The following is an 18,637-nucleotide window of genomic DNA, read 5'->3' on the forward strand; positions in this document are numbered from 1 at the left end:
GAGACCCAAAAGTTTAAGAAGTTTGGGCTTGATCTACTGAGTAGATGGTGATACATGTAAAGAGATAAAGAAGATTAGAGAAGCTTGCCTTTTTTTTTTTTTTTTTTTTTGAAGAATGGGAGATGGAATCTTCTATTCAGGAATTGTGAAGATATCAGGTGGTCATCTGGATATTGGTGTTTGTGGCTCAGAGCTCAGAACAGATGTGTGTAGTAGAGAGAAATTTCAGAGCAATCATACATGGTTAGTAATCAAAGCCATGGGACTGGATGGCTTGACTTGAGAGAATGTAGGTTTAAAAAAAATAAAGATTCAAGTCATAGAGCACTCCAACATAAATGTTGGATAGCAAAAGGAACTTAGAAAAAGTAGCTATAATGCGGGAGAAAATCCAGGAGAATATGGGACACAGAACGTTTCCAGAAAGTGAGATAGTTGTGTTGAAAGCTGGTTGAGGTGAAGTAAGAGACCTTGGTGAGGGCCCTTATCATCTCTTGTCTGGACTGTTGCAGTAGCTTCTTGACTGGTCTTGCTTGTGGTTGTGAGCCCCTCTACTCTGTCACACAGCAAGAAAGATTGTATTTCAAAAAATGAACTTCCCTCTCTTAGCTTCTTGAAACCCAGCATTAGCTCTCTGATACCAGCTGGATAAAGTAAATATCATAAAAGCTTTCTCATGAGCGGACAGCTGTCTATGTCGTTAGCCTAACCTTCTGATATTAACTCCCCCCAGCTATCTCTCACCACCTGCCAACTTTAATTTTACTTATAAGATGTTGTGCTCTGCGTTCGGGTATTTTGATGTGTCCTTTCCTTTTCCCAGGTTTCCTCTCTTCATTGCCTCGTCTAAACCTTGTGAACTTCTCTTCCTTATTGAAAACCCGATTCAGGCAGCACCTTCTTTGGGCAGCCTTTTTTTATTGAAGATTGGTTGACAGATTTGTTGAATTTGATCATAATTTTACTCACCATTGATTTTAGACTTATTAAACTCTAGCAATTATTATTTGATGTTTTTATGACAGAGATACATTTATTCATTCATTAAATAAATATTTGCTCAGCACTCATTTTGTGCCAAGCATTGACCTAAGAACTGGGGGTACAGCCGTGGATGACACAGATAGATCCCTGTATCATGGAAATTATAATCTAGAAGACTGAATGCATGTTTAACATATTTATACATTAAATGTGTTTTTATTTCATTTGTGAGGAGATTAGTGGAAAGAGATAATATATAAATATATTTGGCCTTTGGAAATATGATATTAAATCAGTATACAAACATTGATATATTCTTATTCCGTAAAAGCATTAAGAATCCAGTGGCACATGGAACCGTGTTAGATATTATGCAAAGAAAATTTTGTTGCGTTATTATTCGTTGTATTACTAAGCTTATGTGCAATATGAGTATTTCATACAGAGTTTTATTTCTAAGCAGAGGCTCTTTGACCTCTGTCTGGGATACTGTAGAAGTGATTTCCCTGTTATGCAGATTGTTAGATTAAATCACTTCTAAGTTTCCTTTGATTTTTATGTTCTTTTTTTGTTGTTGTTTTACTTTGGCTTCTTTTCTTCATAATTTTATTTGCTTAGACATTGTCACACATCAGGAGGTGTGATGAAACCCACTTTGTTATAATCTAGCACAACATTTCTCATAGTGTCTTCTCTTCTTAGGATTGGTCAAGCTGTGGGATGTTAAAATATGTTACACAAAGAAAGCATTTTGTGCTTAAATAAGTTAAATATAAATGAAGTTGTTTTTTTTAAACTGCAGGCCTGCTTGGGTCCTTTAGTAATATTTAGCTAATATTTACTATGATTTTCTAAGAGAGGTTCATATAGCGAGTAGTATTTCACAGAGGTATTTGACCAGGAAACCTGTTTTTTATGAAGTGTCTTGGGAAACTATCTGTGGGACACTAGATGTGAAATTTTGATTTTAATGATTTAGATTTCTTTATTTTTTTAATTTAAGTCTTTATTCAGATGTTGTCTTGCTTAAAATGTAACAAAAAAATGAAAATTTCTTGGTGTTCTGAAATGTGCAGTTTTGAGCAATAATCTGTCCTGCATTAGAATAATAGCAGTTAAGTTGTAAGATACCATTTTGGATGTGTAGTTGGTTTGTAATAGCTTTTCCTTTCCTAAGCTGGAGAAACTGTTTAATTTATACTGCCTTTTGCAAAAGTGTCCTTGTTGCTTATACACATTTTAAATAACCAATGTTGCCTTAATGTGTAGCCTTAAAGCATTGTCTGTTGATTGTTTAATGATTCAGATTTCACACTAAAATGTATTCTAATTCGTTACTGGGATTCTCTTTCTCCTTCCCCCTCCTCACTCCTCAAATCCAACACTATATAAAATTGAATCCAAAAAATACATAAGTAGGATTATATATCATGACTAAATGGGGTCCATCCCAGAAATGAATACTGGCCTAGCGTTCACCAAAATGAATGTTCAAAATTTAAAATAAATGAACCACCAAAATTCAACATTTCAACAATTTAAAACATGTATAATCAGCTCAGACACAGAGGAAGAATTTGACAGAAATCTAACATCTATTCTTTATAAAATCTTTCAGCAAAGTAAGGATAGAAGGGCACTAGCTCAACCTGATAAATTAAGGGCATTTATGAAAAATGTACGTCTTACATTATACTTAATGGTAAATGGCTGAATGCTTTCCTCCTCAGATAGGAATAAGAAAATGATGTCTCTGCTTCTATTCATTGTACTGGAGGTTCTAGCCATTGCAATAAGACAAGAAACTACAAAAAATCTACTTGAACCAATAAGAGAGTTTAACAAGTTTGCAAGATGAAAGGTCAATATACAGAAATCGTTGTAGTTCTGTATGCTATCAGAACATTGAAATAAAAAACACCTACCATTAACAATAGTATCAAAAAATATAATATACTTAGGAAATAACCTGAAAAAACATGTGAAAGACCAGTATTGAAACTGAAAACCATTACTGAAAGAAATTAAACCTAAAATAAATGAGATATCCTGTATTCATGGGTCTGAAGACCCAATATTATTAAATGTCAGTTTTCTCCAAATTGATCTATAGAGTTCATGTACTTGTAATCAAAATCTCAATAGACTTTATTTTTTTAAATAGAAACAGGCTGGTTCTAAAATTTATATTAAAATCATATATGTGATTAAGCATGTAACAAGACTTTATAATAAACCTACACCATACACTGCTATGTTATATATATGTGTGCAGTCATTTGATACATGATGAAAATGATATAGTAGCACTGTAATGGGGTGTGGGGTAAAGGACAGTCTTTGCAGTATATGATTTGAAATCAGTTGGATAGCCATATGGAAAAACAAACTAAATATTGACTTCACCATATATTGTACAAAGCTTTAATTCCAGATCAATTGCAAATTTAGATATGAAAGCCAAAGCAATAAAGCTTACATTGAAAGATAATGTATGAGAATTTAGAGTAGGGAAATAATTCTTAAATTATTAAGCATTTTGTACACAGAAGCATTAACCATAAAGGAAAAGATTGATCAATTAGAACATATTAAATTTATGAATTTCTGTTCATAAGTTAATTAAAAGGTACCATTGGGAAGGTTTTCTATAAGATGGTAAAAAATATTTGCAATACAAATAACCCATGTCTAGAATATTTTTATTGCTTTTTAAAGGGTATAATGAAGTGAGAATGTGTTTTAATTTCTGTCTGTTGATCCTATTTAAATGGACCCTAGTTTTTTAACCCACAAGATTTTAGTTATAAAATTACACTTACGAAGAACCTGGAGATACTTGGTGTTGTGTAGAATCAGTGCAGAAGTGGCTCCTAGACAGGGGTGTCAGCTGTTTATAGTTCAGTTCTTGAGTCTTGTGCAGGACTTGGCGTATGCTTGGTCTTCAGCCTGTGTTTACTGAATTAATGGCTGGATGTTTTGTAATTACAAAAAAATATGTATAAAAGAGTAAACACCCTCATATGAGGACAGGCCTTCTAAGTTTAAACCTAAAAATCACAGTAAGCATTATAGTTGGACACGAAGAACCAAAGTGCTAACATTTTTAGAATATGAAGATGAAGTGCATTTTAGGAATGTAAAATGTCAGCCACAATTCTGGGAAGCTTACCGTGGTTATTATCTTCTCACGTCAGGGAGGGAGAGGGGAAGCCTCTTTGATCTATAAGATGTAATGGAGAAGAGAGAATTTCATCTCACAAAACGGGATTTTCTAAGCATAACATGCTACTTTTGATAAGAATTAGCTGAGATAGTGAATATTTGTGTTAGCTAAGCAGAGCTTGGATTTAGCAAATGGCAGATAAGAGTATAGAGTGTCTTAATGGACATTTTTGAAGCATTAGGTTCATCTCAAGTATGTATTGGTAATGATTGCATTATTTAAATTTCAACTTTACATTTTTTGCAGAGTTCTGAAGTTCCTGTTGCTTCAGACGATGGATGAGCCATCACAAGGGATGCAAGGACCACCTGTTCCTCAGTTCCAACCGCAGGTAATTTGTTCTAATAAATGCAGCCGTAAGAGTGTGTGTGTGTGTGAGAGAGAGAGAGAGAGAGAGAGAGAGTGTGTGTGTGTGTGTGTGTGTGTGTGTGTAGACATAATGCAGTGAGGAAGGAAGTAGTACATGTACAGTCCCTTTAGGAAATAAAGTAGCCAAAAATGCTAGTATGAATTTCCAAGCTTCAATCAGGATTGTTTTTATTATAAAATACTGTTTTAGAATATTTAGTTCTCATGTACAAATATGAAAAAAGGGGGTCAGCTTTAGCTTTTAAATTGAATTGAATGACCTACAGGCTTTGGGAGCTAATGTTTGGCTCAGAGAGGAAGAGAAAAGGCAAGGCGGCGCCTGTGTGTCTAGTGCCTGTCTCTGCTCTGGCTGGTCCTGCATTGCCCACGACTGCCTTCTGTTACTGTCACTTTTCTTATTTTCTCTGAGTAGCAGTGTGTTTCCCCTGTTACGTAGTTGCTCGTTTTTTTATAGCATGAAATGAAGTTAAAGGAATGTTTCAGCAAAACATGTCCACACACTATAGAAGTTAATTGCCTAGCATGCTGTGTTCTCTATGGATGCTTGCCCTAAAGCTCGATGTATGATGATGTGTCTAAAATAGCATTCATCCCTGCACAGAGGCAGCAGTTCGTTTCTGTTGTTGTTATTAATAAATACCGTGTTTTTTCAGTTTGGTGTTGGAGACCTTCTGCAGTGTCCCAAATTTACTGAGCTAGCCTTGTCCAAGTTTTGCTTGATCGTATTTCTGGAAATGAAGAATTGGTAGATGTACTTTCGTGGTATCTTTGACTGGTGTTGGTATCAGAGTGATGGTGGCCTCATAGAATGAGTCTGGGAGTGTTCCTTCCTCTGCAGTTTTTTTGGAATAGTTTCAGAGGGATAGGTGTTAACTCATCTCTAAATATTTGGTAGAACTCGCCTGTGAAGCCATCTGGTCCTGGACTTCGTTTGTTGGGAGTTTTTAAATCACAGATTCAATTTCAGTACTTGTAATTGGTCTGTTATAGATGTTCTTTCAAATGAGTTCTGTAGTCAGATAAGTTTGGGAGACTTGGATTTACACAGCTGCTTCATGACAGTACTTCCTCAGAGCCTTCCCTGTATTATTAGGGTGCACTGTGAACTTCCTGGAGGGGGTTTTGGGGTATAGTGTTTTCCAGACTTATTTGACCACGGGATCCTTTTTGTTTAAGCACATTTATTGACTTCTCTCAGAATCCATGTCTGTGAGTCACAGTGCAGGAAATACTGCCTACAGAATAAACTATCTTTTCTGCCTCTGTGACTTTATTCATCTTGTACCCTCATATTCCTCTCCAATTTTTGAAATCCTGCCCACCCTTTAAGGACCATCTAAAATGCCATCTCACCTATGAAGCTTTTTCTGATTTTGTGAATGTAATATTTTTTCCTTGGAAACGTGATGGTGCATCCTTTGTATGTCTCTTCTGGTATTTCTGAGGCCTTTGTGTCATTTTACATAGGCATTTTCCTTATCTTTGCTGTTGGGTTAAACTCTCCTTGAGGATTTATACTGTGTTTTACTTTCTTTGGATGCCCTGTGATACTGCAGCTCCCCACATGAAGCAGGGTCTCAATAACAATGTGTGATTGAAACCAACCAGGGACTCCTTCAAATGAACATGTTTAAATTAGCCCTTTACCCAATTGAATTTTACATTGTTTTCTTTGTTACACCCGTCTGAATCTTCTGTACCGTATTCAGAAAAGAGACGCTTTAGCGCTTAGAGTAAGGCCAATATTTTAATTTCAAGATGATTGTTTTTTATTTTTTAGATCTACCATCTATATTTTGTATATGGTCATAAATTATCAAGATTATAGTAAGCAGTTTCTATCTATTAGATACAGACGTATCTTAGTGCTAGTTTTACACACATACATAGATACTGTGGGTCCGTATTATATTGTTTCTAGTGAAGACAGTAAAAGAAGCACTTCTAAAATTAGGTAGTTCATGTCATGATTTTGAAATTCTGTTTTGAACAGTCCTAAATTTCAAAGGAAAAAAAATGAGCACTTTCATTTTTGCCTTCTACTGACTCACCAGCCAGGAAAGTCATGGTTTCCTGGGACCATGCAGCATACATTTCAGAACCACGTCTGTGGTTCTGCATCTCTTTTCACACAGTTCCCTTCATCTCTGCCTCCTGCTGCTGCTCCCAGGGGTGGGGGAAAGAGGGAGGGTTTTTCCTGTCTCTGTGTCCAGACTGATGGTGTGAGATTACCTGACAAGAGTTTACAGGCGTTATTGCTTATTAAGTCTTTGAAAAGTGTTACTGCTCTCAGTAGCATGATTTTTAAAGGCTGGCAAAGGACAGGCTCTGCTAGGGGCTGACAACCTTCTTTTGTTTTGTTCCACACCATTGGCCTGAATAACGGGGTGATATGGCAACATATGGTTAGCTGAGTGACTCCTACTTTTGTGATGCTAATACGTGTCTGGGCATAAACCGAGAACGAAGTCAGCTTTCTAAGTGTCAAATACCAATCCCCTGTATAATGACAAGTGATGTATATTCTTGGCATATCTTTCTTTTTCTTGTTCTGAGATGAATACTCTAACCCCGTAATGTGTAATATGTGGTCTCACATATTACTGTGAGAGCTCCTTTTTCTTTAGTACTGTGTGAGGTTCCTTTTTTATAAGCTTTAGGATGTGAGATTTATGTATCTCTATTAATTTTTTTGTGTGTATTGTCATTTTCTTGAACTTAGGGAAATTTTTTTTCTATCAGCTTCCTTTTCCTTCCCTTTTTCCTTTGATTCCTCTACTAAAGCCAGAAAGTACTGAAAGGATGTTTTGACTAGATTTGTATGCTCTTGGACTCTTGTTGGTGGAACAATGGATTTAGCTTAATTTAAAAAAGAAAATTCAGACTATATAAAAGATGGTGACAGAGAAATAGGAAAATACTAAACTATTTTAGTATGAGACTAATTTTAAACAATGGGGGCTTACCTGGTGGTGCAGTGGTTGAGAGTCCGCCTGCCGATGCAGAGGACACGGGTTTGGGCCCCGGTCCGGGAAGATCCCACGTGCCGTGGAGCAGCTGGACCCGTGAGCCATGGCTGCTGTGCCTGCGCGTCCGGAGCCTGTGCTCCGCAACGGGAGAGGCCATGACAGTGAGAGGCCCGCGTACTGCAAAAAAAAAAAAAAAAGATTAAAAAAATAATAAAAAGAACAATGGAAGTTTGCAACTAATATTTTTTGAGTATTTTGATTTCTGATCATTGAGTGAAGAGCACTATGGTACATTCACTTTTTATCATAAAGATAAATGTAAAACAGTTATAATCAGAGCACAATTTTAAGAATTTATGGGAGTGATTAGAAGGGAGGATTAATTTTAATTATGATAATCACCAGGACTTAGGTTATAATTATTATTTGTAAATTTGAAGATATCTAGTGTAACGCTTTGGCTACCTGTGAAAGAGGGAAAGCTTCCCAGATCTACAGGTAGGAAAATAGACGTTCCTCGTTTTTATTGCTTGGAAGGTATGAGAACCTTGTCTGGGAGTCTTCCAACCCAAGCAGTAAGGTAGATCAACCATTCCTTTAAGCTTCCTGGTGGCCCAAATTATTTGCAGTCCCCCTGTGCTTTTGCATCCCTGTGAAGCGAGGTGTAGGGATGAGATGAAGCTAACCTTGTAGCATGTTTGGGGTAGTGATCTGGGCGCTTTGTGGGCCAGAGCGACGTTGCCCCCAGTGGACTGTGTTGAGTGGGATGAGTTTTGGACATGATGATTATATCACCTTCCCCTGTCTTTAGCTCATCTTACAGAATCACTTTATGAAATAAGGGTCATCATGTAGTTTACTTCTTTTGATAAATTGATTTTGCCAAGGTGTTTGTTGTAAGTAGCATTGAGTACAGCTTCTGTTCTTTGAATTGTTTATAGAAATTTCGGTGTGGTGACTCCCTTTGACAGTTGCCTTCAGTGAATGACTTTAGGTGCAGGAGAATGAACAGCAGCTGTTCTGAGGAAAGCAGGCTCGCGCCGTGGTTTCAGTTCACGACGTCTCGTATCTCTGCTCTCCCCAAACCCCCAGCACTATCTCCCCTGTCCTCACACTTAGCTGATGCCCTTGCTTCCTGTTTCACTTGAAAACACCGTAACAGTCAGAAGAGAACTTCCACCGACTTCTCCCAGACATGTAGTCACATGACTGGCCTTTTCTGTCACCAGATGAACCAGCCACACTGTGCCCAAGGCCAGCACGCCCCTGACCACTGGATCCCACCCACCCCCTGCTCCTATTGGCCCCTCTCTGCGGGCCCTTCACTAGCACACCATCGCCTGGTTCTCTCTTCCGTCTCAACAACAAACCGTGACCTGCTCGGGTCCTTGGACTCTTTAATCAATTGAAATTGGTAGGAGGCCAGATGAGAGATCCAGGCAAGGCTTTATTGAGACTCGTGCCGCAGCGGGGTGGGGCTGGGGGGTGGAAACGAGCAGTAGGTGCCCTTGCTTGCTCCCCGAGGGGGCTTGAGCTGGTTCATCAAACGGGCTGAGGGCGGGGTAGGTCTGGCAGGAGGCCTGGTTTAGGTGGTCTGCTCGCCTCTCTGGGTGGTGCTGTGTGCAGGGATTTCGTGCAGGACCCTGCTTTTGCTCCTGGCACCTCAGAAGGGGCCGTTGGTTTGGGGCCTGTGTGTATCTTATTGTTCATAACTGCCCGACTGCACATGTGTGCAGTTATTTTTAGTCCATAATGGTTTCTTTATATCCTGTTGCCCAGGTGCAAGTGCAAGCACTCAGGTAGAGGGTCCCCTGTCACAGCCTATCTCAAAACCAAAACAAGTCCAAACCAAAAACCAGCTTTTAAAGTCCTTCTTTTCTCCAGCTGTTAACTAACCTATTTCTCTGCTGCCTTTTATTGCTAATTCTTAGCTTTAGTTGTAGGTTTGTCTCCCGTTTCCCCCTTCGCTCTCTGAAATGTGCTCCAGTTAAGCCTTCTCCCCACCCTCCCGGCTAGACTGCCTTGTCAAGGTCCCAGCTATGTGCAGGTGCTCCGTCCCCGGCCTCGTCCTCCTTGGCTCATCAGCTGCATTCAGTAGTCGATCGTACTCTCTTCTTTGAAACCTGTTCATTGCTCAGCTTCCAAGAACCTTGTTTTTCTCGTCTTACTGGTCCATCCTTTGCTGATTTCTCCTCACCTCCTGGACTTCTTAACAATAGAGGGCTTCAAGGCTTGAGACCTCTTTCTATCTATATCTCTGCTTGGAGATCTCTTCCAATTTCGTGATTCTAAGTATGAGCCATATGCTGGTGACTCTCACATTTCTATCTCAACCTGGACCTCTGTCCTGAATTCCAGACTCATGTATCCAGTTGCCTGCTTGACCTCAAATTTGTATGTCTCAAAGCGAGCACATGTGAAGCTGAACTCTGAATGGTCCCCCCCAACCCTTCTGTCTGCAGGCCTCTCTGTCACAGTTGGTGGCAGGTCCATCCTTCCCTTGCCCAGGCTGAAGCTCCTGGAGACGTCCCTGGCTTCTTCCAGCTCTCTCGTGTTGTGTCTCACCTGTTCCCAGACCCCACAGCTCCATCTTTAACACACAGTTAGAATTGGGATACTTCTTGCCTCCTCTGCTGCTACTACTGTGGTCCAAGTAATTTTACTTTTGCACAAAACTTATTTCAGTAGCTTCCCAGCCTCCATCCTTGCCTCCCTTCAGCCTGCTCTCAATACAAAATTATATAAACTTTAAATGTAAAATACAAAATTTCAGTCAAATTGTGTCTGTTTAAAACCTTCTAGTAGTTTCTCATAGGCTTACTCACTCATCATCTTCCAGGGTATAGTTAACTATCACCTTCTTTGATCATTTAATGAAAATTGAACCTTCACACCCACCAGTAAGCCTTTGCTGCCATATTTTTCTGCGTAGAATTGATTGCCTTTTCACTTTTTCATTGTCTGTCTGCTTTCTCTAGAGTATAGGCTTCATCCCGAGACCCCAGAGTGGTACCTAGGGCACGTAGTAGGCATTCAGTAAATGCTTGTTGAAGACAAACTGGGTGTCAGATCAACCCATTCTCCATCTTTTCAAGCACCACCTTTTAAATGAATATTAAGATACATAAATGTCTTTGGAATTTCTCTTCCTGGCACAAGTTCAGGCAGTGGCCTGTGCCTTGGTACCTACATCAAAAATACGATAGGAAGCCATTCTTGGCAACGCTTTGTTAGACCGAGGTGTGAGAGACCAGCCTGCGCCGAAGCAGGGAAGAAGAGCTCAGAGAAAAAGAAAGAAATTTTCTCCAGGACAGGTTTCCACATCTTTGTGAGCCCAGAAGTCAGGTGTGGCCTAAGATGTCTGAACGCTTAATTTACCATTTTTGTTTTTCTTGGGTAACAGTCTATATACAAAAGTAAATGTATATTAAATGGTTTATTAAAAAACACATCCTCCATTTCTTATGGACTTTTTTTCACCTCCTTGGTTTAGCTGGAACAGACCTCTTTCCCCCAAGGACACTGTTTCCCGTCACCCTCTCAGTGGAGGCTGCTGGTTCTCTAATAACCCCACGCCGTGAGGATCGGGGGTCGGATGGCAGCCTGTCTGTCCACAGCGCCTCTTCCAGACCATGATTCCTCCTTGTTCTTGGGGTAGGGAGGGCTGAAACCTGCTGCATCAAGGCTCTGCCACCCTAAGAAAGGGCGTTCACCTTCCCTGTCGCTGTTGTCTCCTGACCTCCTCATGACCCCTCGCACTACTTGGACACTTGGCCCCTGGCTCCTAGCTTTTGTCCAGGGCAGTAGCCCTGCTGCTGCTACCAGTACCTGCTTCTGATTGAGTTCTTACGGCGCGCCCACCCTGTGCGAAGCATTGTGAATGTGTGTTTCATTTATTCCTAACGCAAGCTGTGGGAGGCGTTATCTGTCACACTTCACAAGTGAAGAGACCGAGGCTCAGACCAATGAACTAACTCATCCTTGGTCACGTAGCTGGTAAGTGGCGGGGCTGGGATTGGCACCGGGTCTGTCTCACTCTTTAGAGTGAGCTTTTAGAAAAAGCTCCCCATCGATTTCCTGGCCAGTCTGATCTTCTCAATCACCGTGACTCTTGATATTTTTATAGGTACCTCAAGCTCCTACTCTTCAAGATGGAATTTATTATTTCCTGCCCAGGATTGTCCTTTTGCCTGTGACTATTAGCACCGTCCATCTAGTCGTCCAAACTACAAACAAGCAAATCGCATACTTTATATTAGGCAGTTTTCCTCTTGTCTTGATTTTACTCCCTAAATAGCTCTTGAATCTGCTAATTCTCTACATCCTGACTGTAACTACTGTAGTTTATTTAGATTACTGCCACCTTTTGCCTGGATTATCGCAGAAGCTTCTGAACTGATCTCTTTACCTCTCATTTTACCATTTCTAGTTCATTCTTTACATTGTAGCAAAAGTCATCTTTCCAAAGTGTACTTTTTATCGTATCACTTCCTAAAAGCTCCGGTTTCTATGGCTTTTAGGGTGGATTCTGCATTTCCTTGTGTGTCGTAGAGGGTCTTGCGTCATCTGGTCGCCTTTTTCTTCTCCAGCTGCATTTTGTGTCTTTCCCTATTTTGGATACAGATTCAGTCGTGTCTTGCTTATACCATGCTCTCTTTCGGCTCCAAATCTCAGATGCTGAGGTAATCGTCTCAGGAGCCGTTCAAGGAGATTTAGTCCCTAATGGAACCTAATAGCATAAAGGCTCCTTAAAATGCAGATGAACTACATGGTAGAGGCCCTAAGGAAAGTGTTATCCTAGAGGAAACATGTGATTTGGAAGACAACAAAAAGATTATTCTCAGAAAAATCATGATTACTGGGTAGTTTCTTACACTAGTGTGCTTCTAACAAATCAGAATATGCTATACCAGCAGTGCAGTGTTCACTTCTGTAGATCATGCTTTATATCAATGAGTAGTAGGTCCTGGGTACTCAATAAATATTTGTTGGATGAATGAATTAATCTCTAAGTGAAAGCTAAATATTGATCAATCTAATTATGTTGTATAGATTTTAGTTACTTGAGAGTTATTTTAGGAAAAGACTGTGGCAATATAGAAGAATAAGAAATCTGTCAAATGAGAAGTGATATCAAAATATTTAAAGCTTAGTCGAGTTTTGAATTTAGATTGCTTGTTCGTATTTACATATTTAGGGGTAAGTGTTCCTTAAATTTTAAAGGAAATGCCTTGAGAAATTTAGATGAGTTTTAAAAGAATGGGAATGCGGTAAGGATTCTCTCATCTGCTCTCTTGGAAATTTCTATTTGAATAGTCTGATGTGGGCAAAGATGAGGTCGACATTAACCAAAACAGTTTCCCAGTTCTATTTGGAATTGCATTCAGAGCCTGAAATATAGTTTTAATAAATACAGTAATGAAAATTGTTCCATTTTTGAGGGTGAACGTAATATTTGGAAGATTCAGAAATCTTTTGGAGCCAAGTATGTACTTGGTGAAAAAAATAAATAGTCTTGGTATTCTTCTTTTGATCAAAATGAGATATCTTCTTAAATGAGACCAGTAATTTTCATGTGATTCACAAACTGATTACAGTCCAAGGAGGAATTTCAAACATATTTTCAGTATTGGAAGCCTTCCTGGAGTAAGTCCATATCCTCTCACGGTGCTTGTTTGAAGGGCAACGTTGGATGTATAGATTCTAATATATTTGTTAGAATTCGGTTGTGTCATTTTACATTTAGCGTACCTTTATATTTTGTCTCCCTTTATATTATTATTATGTGAATATTATGACTTTTTCATATGACTGTGGTTATGTTTCATACATCTTTCTCACTAAATATTCATAAAACAACTATTCCTCAGATTTAGAAATTTTGATAAGCACTTCTTTTTTCAGGAACACTTATGTAGAATACATTTAATTATGCATTCCTTTTATTTATTTATTTTCCTTGACTGGATATCATTCAGTGTAGGAGAAGAGGGGGATGGAGGGGGAGGGATTTCTAGGAGAGTTCTGATAGGGTGTCCAGGAGAGCGCCAGGGGGGCACCAGGGCTCAGTTTCACGCAGCACTAACTTCCAGAACCAACACATGGGAGCGAGGGAGCAATGGGTTCCGTGGCCCAGAGTGATGAGCAAAGTGAGAAGAGAAGGCTGAGGATGGAGCCCTGTGGACACCAGAATTTATATGGGGGGGGGGACACATTGGGGAGCTGGGAGCAATAAGAAGCGCTGGCTGTTCTGTGGGGTGGTTCAGGGCCTGAGCCCTGAAGTCGGATTGCCTGGGATCAATTCTTGGATGCCCCACTTTCTGGCTGTGTGATGGAGGACAGGTTATTGAACATCTGTATGTTTCACTTTTCTTATTAATAAATTAGAGGAATCATAGTTTTTACCTCCTATGAGCTATGGAGCTTCTAGGGTTGTGCTTGGCACGTAGATAGGACCCAGATGACGGGGATGAGGGTGAGGGTGACGATGACGACGTTCTGCCAGTGACACTCTTGGAGCATAGGTTTCTCCACCAGTGGTTGGTTCTGCATCATCTTACATCCTTTACCTGCCTTCTGCCCACACTGGTGCTTTGTTAGCCTTGTTTATCCCAGTCAGTGGCATCACTATCCATCGAGGTGCTCAAGCCCCAGATCCATGATTTATCCTTGATTTCTCTCTGTCCCCCTCTCCTCATACTCAATTCATCAGCAGCTCCTTTGACTCCACCTCAAGATCATATCCTGATTCCGTCTGCTGTTCGCATCTCCCTGCAACAGTCAGGTCAGGTCCACTTCCTCCTGTCCAGTCCCCCTGCTTCCACTCTTGCTTTACTCATCCTCCTGTCCGTTCCTTCCCCACCAGCGTCGTGAGTTGTCATTGTAAAATGTGTGTTAGCTCACAGTACCGTGCTTCTCTGCTGGAGACCCAGGTCCCTCACTGGTGCTGTCAGAGTGCCCTGTGGTTTTGTCATGCTCGCCTCTAACCTCGTTCCCCACCCCGTCACCCTTGTTTTCCATCCTCCAGCCAGTGTTCCTTCAACACACCCAGCTCATTCTTTCCTCGAGACATTTTCTCCAGGTTTTCTTTCTGCCCTTTTTTTTTCTTCTGGTCTTTTAATCTCACCATAAACGTCACCTTCTCACCAAGGTCATCCCAGAATTACCCACTCTAAAATAACCGTCCACTCATTTTCCATTATATCACTCTATTTTATTTCTCTGCATATGCTTAAATATTAGATACTATTATGTATTTGCTTATTGTCTTTTTATTGTTTTGGATTATGTATTTGTTTAATCTCCTTCCTCTGTTAATAACTGTGGAATAAATGAATACATTGTAGAAAACCTCTCCCCCTCTATATGTGTCTGTCTCTGTATCTGTTTCTCTCAGGGAAAGGCTTCTGCTTGCCATATTTAATTTTACCAGGTGTGGCTGGTGGTGCTCATGGGGCAGATGGGGGTGTCTTCGTCATTATCCTACTCATGAAATGCTGGGAAAGGTCATCAGTATTTCTGGTTACATAATTTGGATATAGTGATTATGCTGGGTAGTGTAACTAATGATGATTAAATGATACAAACACTGGGGTCTTATAAATGTTTAACTAGATAATTGGCTGTATTTGATCACTCATTTTTCTTATGCTATAGTGAATTCTCTCCTTTGTTTGATAAAAAGCCAGTTATAATGATTAATGGCATATTGTTCCAACTGATGTAAATCTCAGACACTTAGTGTCTTTAGGAATAGGTTACTTTTGAAATAGTTAAAGAAATTTTAGGGAGATCATTTTTCACATGGGAAGAAGCATGACTAATTAGACTCTGCTGGCACATGTGGTGTTTTGGTTTTGTTTTTAATATGTGTTTTTTTTTTAATTTCTAGTGAGGTTTGTAGAAAATAATGTATAACAGCTTTATGTTAGATATTGTCGAAAGGATGTTCTAGTTTTTGTCGTTTGGAGGTGAGTAATATCTCTTTAAAGATCATACATAGCATAAGCTTTATTGCCAAATAAGATTGAAGGGCATTTTGAAGTTCTGTAACTTTTAAGTTTTTGAGAAATTTAATAATGTTAATATAAATATAGTTTATTAGATTGCATAATTGGTAATATGAAAATCACCAGTAAGAGGTGAATTTGCAGTAACAGTGAAAACCATATTAATGATGTTAAATATTGTAATTAATACTGGCTTGTATATTAGATCATTGATAACAATACCTCTAGGAATTATCAGGACATAATTTTCTCTCTGGGGAGTCTGTTGAGTCCATGCTGTGACTCTTCTAATTTCCCCAGAGAGAATTATCATCATCCCGTTACCCTGAATTATCTTACTGCTCATTAAATGTTCCTGCCTTCAAATTTAAAGGAAATTAAAGAAATTAATTTAGTCATGGGAAATTATTAATTGTTTAACGAGGTTGCACCTGTGATAGTATGAGCCTGTGGCACAGCAGAAGGAATTTTATTTTAAAATGAAAAGTATTTATGTGAAGGAAGCAGTTAACAGACTGACATGTAGAAGTTAATCCCAATTAGTTAGCAAGATCTGGCGGTATGTAATTAAAGTGCATTCAGATCAACAAGAGATTTCATTAATGAGAATGCGGAACACTTAAGGTGTTATAAAAAGCTTCCTTCACTCTAGAGTTTGATTTTTTTTAGTTGTCATATGTAATTTTGAGTATTTATGTTTCTGAGATTTTAGGGTTCTTTCATAGTATAACTTGCAGATTCACATATCTCAAGAGACTAAACATAATTTACCACAAAAATGTAATGCAAATGCTTCCAACATCTGTTTTAATTGTGTCCTTTAGTTAAGGAGTTGTGGGTGTCTTATAGTTAGTAATTAAGAAATAAAATAACAACAATAAAAACAATAAACAATAAAACAACAATATCAAAACAATGTATGTAGGCTTACAGTTATGTTATTCATGTTAATTAGTTATATTTTGAGACTTATTCCAAAAATGAATGTTTGAAAATTCTTGTATGGGGTATGTATGTAGTCTTTATTTAGTAATTTTAGAAGCTACCCTGTGCTGAATTAATCACACCTTTTCTCAGTTTCTTTTGTCACGAAGAGCCTGCAGCTTCAAACTTGTAGGGTTTATGGGCTTTCAAGCAGTTATTATCTTCACTTTGCCTGTGAATTTAAACTTTACTGTGAGCATGTTCCAGCCCGATAGCTGAATTGCGGCCACACATGGTTTTGTTTATTGCATGCTCCCCCACAACAATTAGGAGGCCTTCGGGCAGAATAATTTTAGTTAGCTCTAGTGTATGGCACCAAGGAGCCTCACACCCAAGGGGTCAGGCTGTGTTCATTCATGAATCAGGAAAACAGTCCGCGTGATAACTGGGGTGTCCTGGTTGGAAGGCAGAGCCCAAGGCTGGGCGGTGCTCAGAGACCCTAGTAAGGATGTGGCTGGCATATGGGAAGCCTAGCTGTAGATACAGACAAACCCCAGTTTCGGCCAGAGGAAGAGGACCAAAGAAGCAAATCAGGGTCAAGACTAAAGAATTTCAGTCTTGAAAACCTGAGGACATGCAGGAGGCTGTACAAATCCAGAGCCTGTGGGGAGAGAGGCTCGGTGGCAGGCTGTTACCGCTGGCGCCCCTGGGGGAGGGGGCGTAGATGACGGTGAGGGAGTACGTGAGCTTGGCTCTGTCCCAGGGGACACTCACGCACAGTTCTTTGTGGGGGTTCACCCCTCTGCTAGAGAAGTGGGAAACAAGGTTTGGGTAGCTGGCCCAGCTGAGAAAGATACTGGGCGTTAGAACTGGGGTTTCGAGCCCAGGCCTTGCTGACTGACTCCAGAACCTGTGCCGTTTCTCTGGGGCTTTATGGGAACTCAGTGGATTCTTCTGTACCGCCTGGCCCAGGTCCGGCCTCAGAGCACAGTGTTCAGGGCTTGCTGTACTGCCCTAAGAGGGCAGTGAATTAGCACTAAGGTCCCCTTTCCTGCTGCGGGTGCAAGGGGAGTCTCTGTCTCACCTGTTGGGAAGCTGTTACTGGCAGAGACAGCGTCCACTTGCAGGTCTGGAGTTTCCCCACTCCCCATGGAGCTTCTGCCTCAGATCTGCTGGGAGCTTCTCCGTGGTTACAGTCATGGCGATGCACTTAGAACTTTTATATTCATTAAGTTCTTTCAGCTACATTCACTTACTTAGTAAATATTTATTGTCTGTTTCATGTTGAGCTGCCTTCATGGCATCTGGACACAAAGATGAAACTTGGTTTCTGTCTTTGAGAAACTCTGTGTTCGGAGGGAGAAATATACACGTGTAAACAAATAATTAAAATCCAGTGAGGTCTGGAACCTAGCTCAGTGCCTGAGTTTGCAGCACTGTGTGGAGAGTTGACTGCTGTCGGCTGCTGTGCAGGCCCAGGGGCAGGAGCAAGCAAAGCCTCCTGGCGAGCTGAGGGTGATTCCTGAGAAGGGCTGGCAAGTCAGCCCCCAGGACGAGCTGGGCTGGCCAGGTGCGAGGGGCGCAGTCACTCAGAGGGCCTGGGACACACAGATGCCTTGCACGGAGGGGCCGGAGCTGCAGACGCATTTGGCGCCGAACGGTGTGGTTGGAGGGGAGGCCCAGGGCAGGGGCCAGGTGACTGAGAGAGCTCCTGTCGTAGGTGGGTGTCAGTGTGTTGCGGAAGAAGCAGAGTAGCTTTTTACTTTCATAAAAGTTAAAAATCCTTTAAATGACTCACATCAAATCCAAAAGCCGTTTTGTGCAGCTCAGACAGATACCCTGGTCACTAAGGGACTGGAGAGACTGAGACCCAGTTTATCCACCAGAATGAGAGCACGGAAAGGCAATTGAAGTGATTTTATTTGGTTTATATTTTATACTGATTTGAATCTCATTATTTTACTGGGTTATTTTATTCCCATTATAACTCAAATGCTAAGCTAAAGAATATGGGGAATTGGACATCATCCAAAAAAGAGAATATAGCTCTTTCCTAAAAATAGTTCTTTACTTGCGTGGGCACTGATTTGATATCATCTTTTTTATTTTAAGCACCTCATACAGCGCTGCTTACATGGGGCATAACTCATCAAAAT

The 18,637-nt window shown here is 40.2% G+C and overlaps 1 protein-coding gene across 7 annotated transcripts in view; it reads left to right on the top strand.

Moving 5' to 3' along the window:
* Positions 1-18,637, top strand: part of NEK7 (NIMA related kinase 7) — a 146,665-nt gene that overhangs the window by 49,694 nt on the left and 78,334 nt on the right. For all 7 annotated transcript variants that reach the window (XM_032624380.1, XM_032624389.1, XM_032624340.1 and 4 more), the window contains exon 2: positions 4,457-4,541. In XM_032624380.1, the coding sequence (XP_032480271.1) occupies positions 4,485-4,541 (57 nt within the window). In that variant the 5' untranslated portion in view covers positions 4,457-4,484. The remainder of the gene's footprint in view (positions 1-4,456; positions 4,542-18,637) is intronic.

The sequence above is a fragment of the Phocoena sinus genome, chromosome 1 (genome assembly GCF_008692025.1).
Source record: "Phocoena sinus isolate mPhoSin1 chromosome 1, mPhoSin1.pri, whole genome shotgun sequence".
NCBI classification, from domain to species: Eukaryota; Metazoa; Chordata; class Mammalia; order Artiodactyla; family Phocoenidae; genus Phocoena; species Phocoena sinus.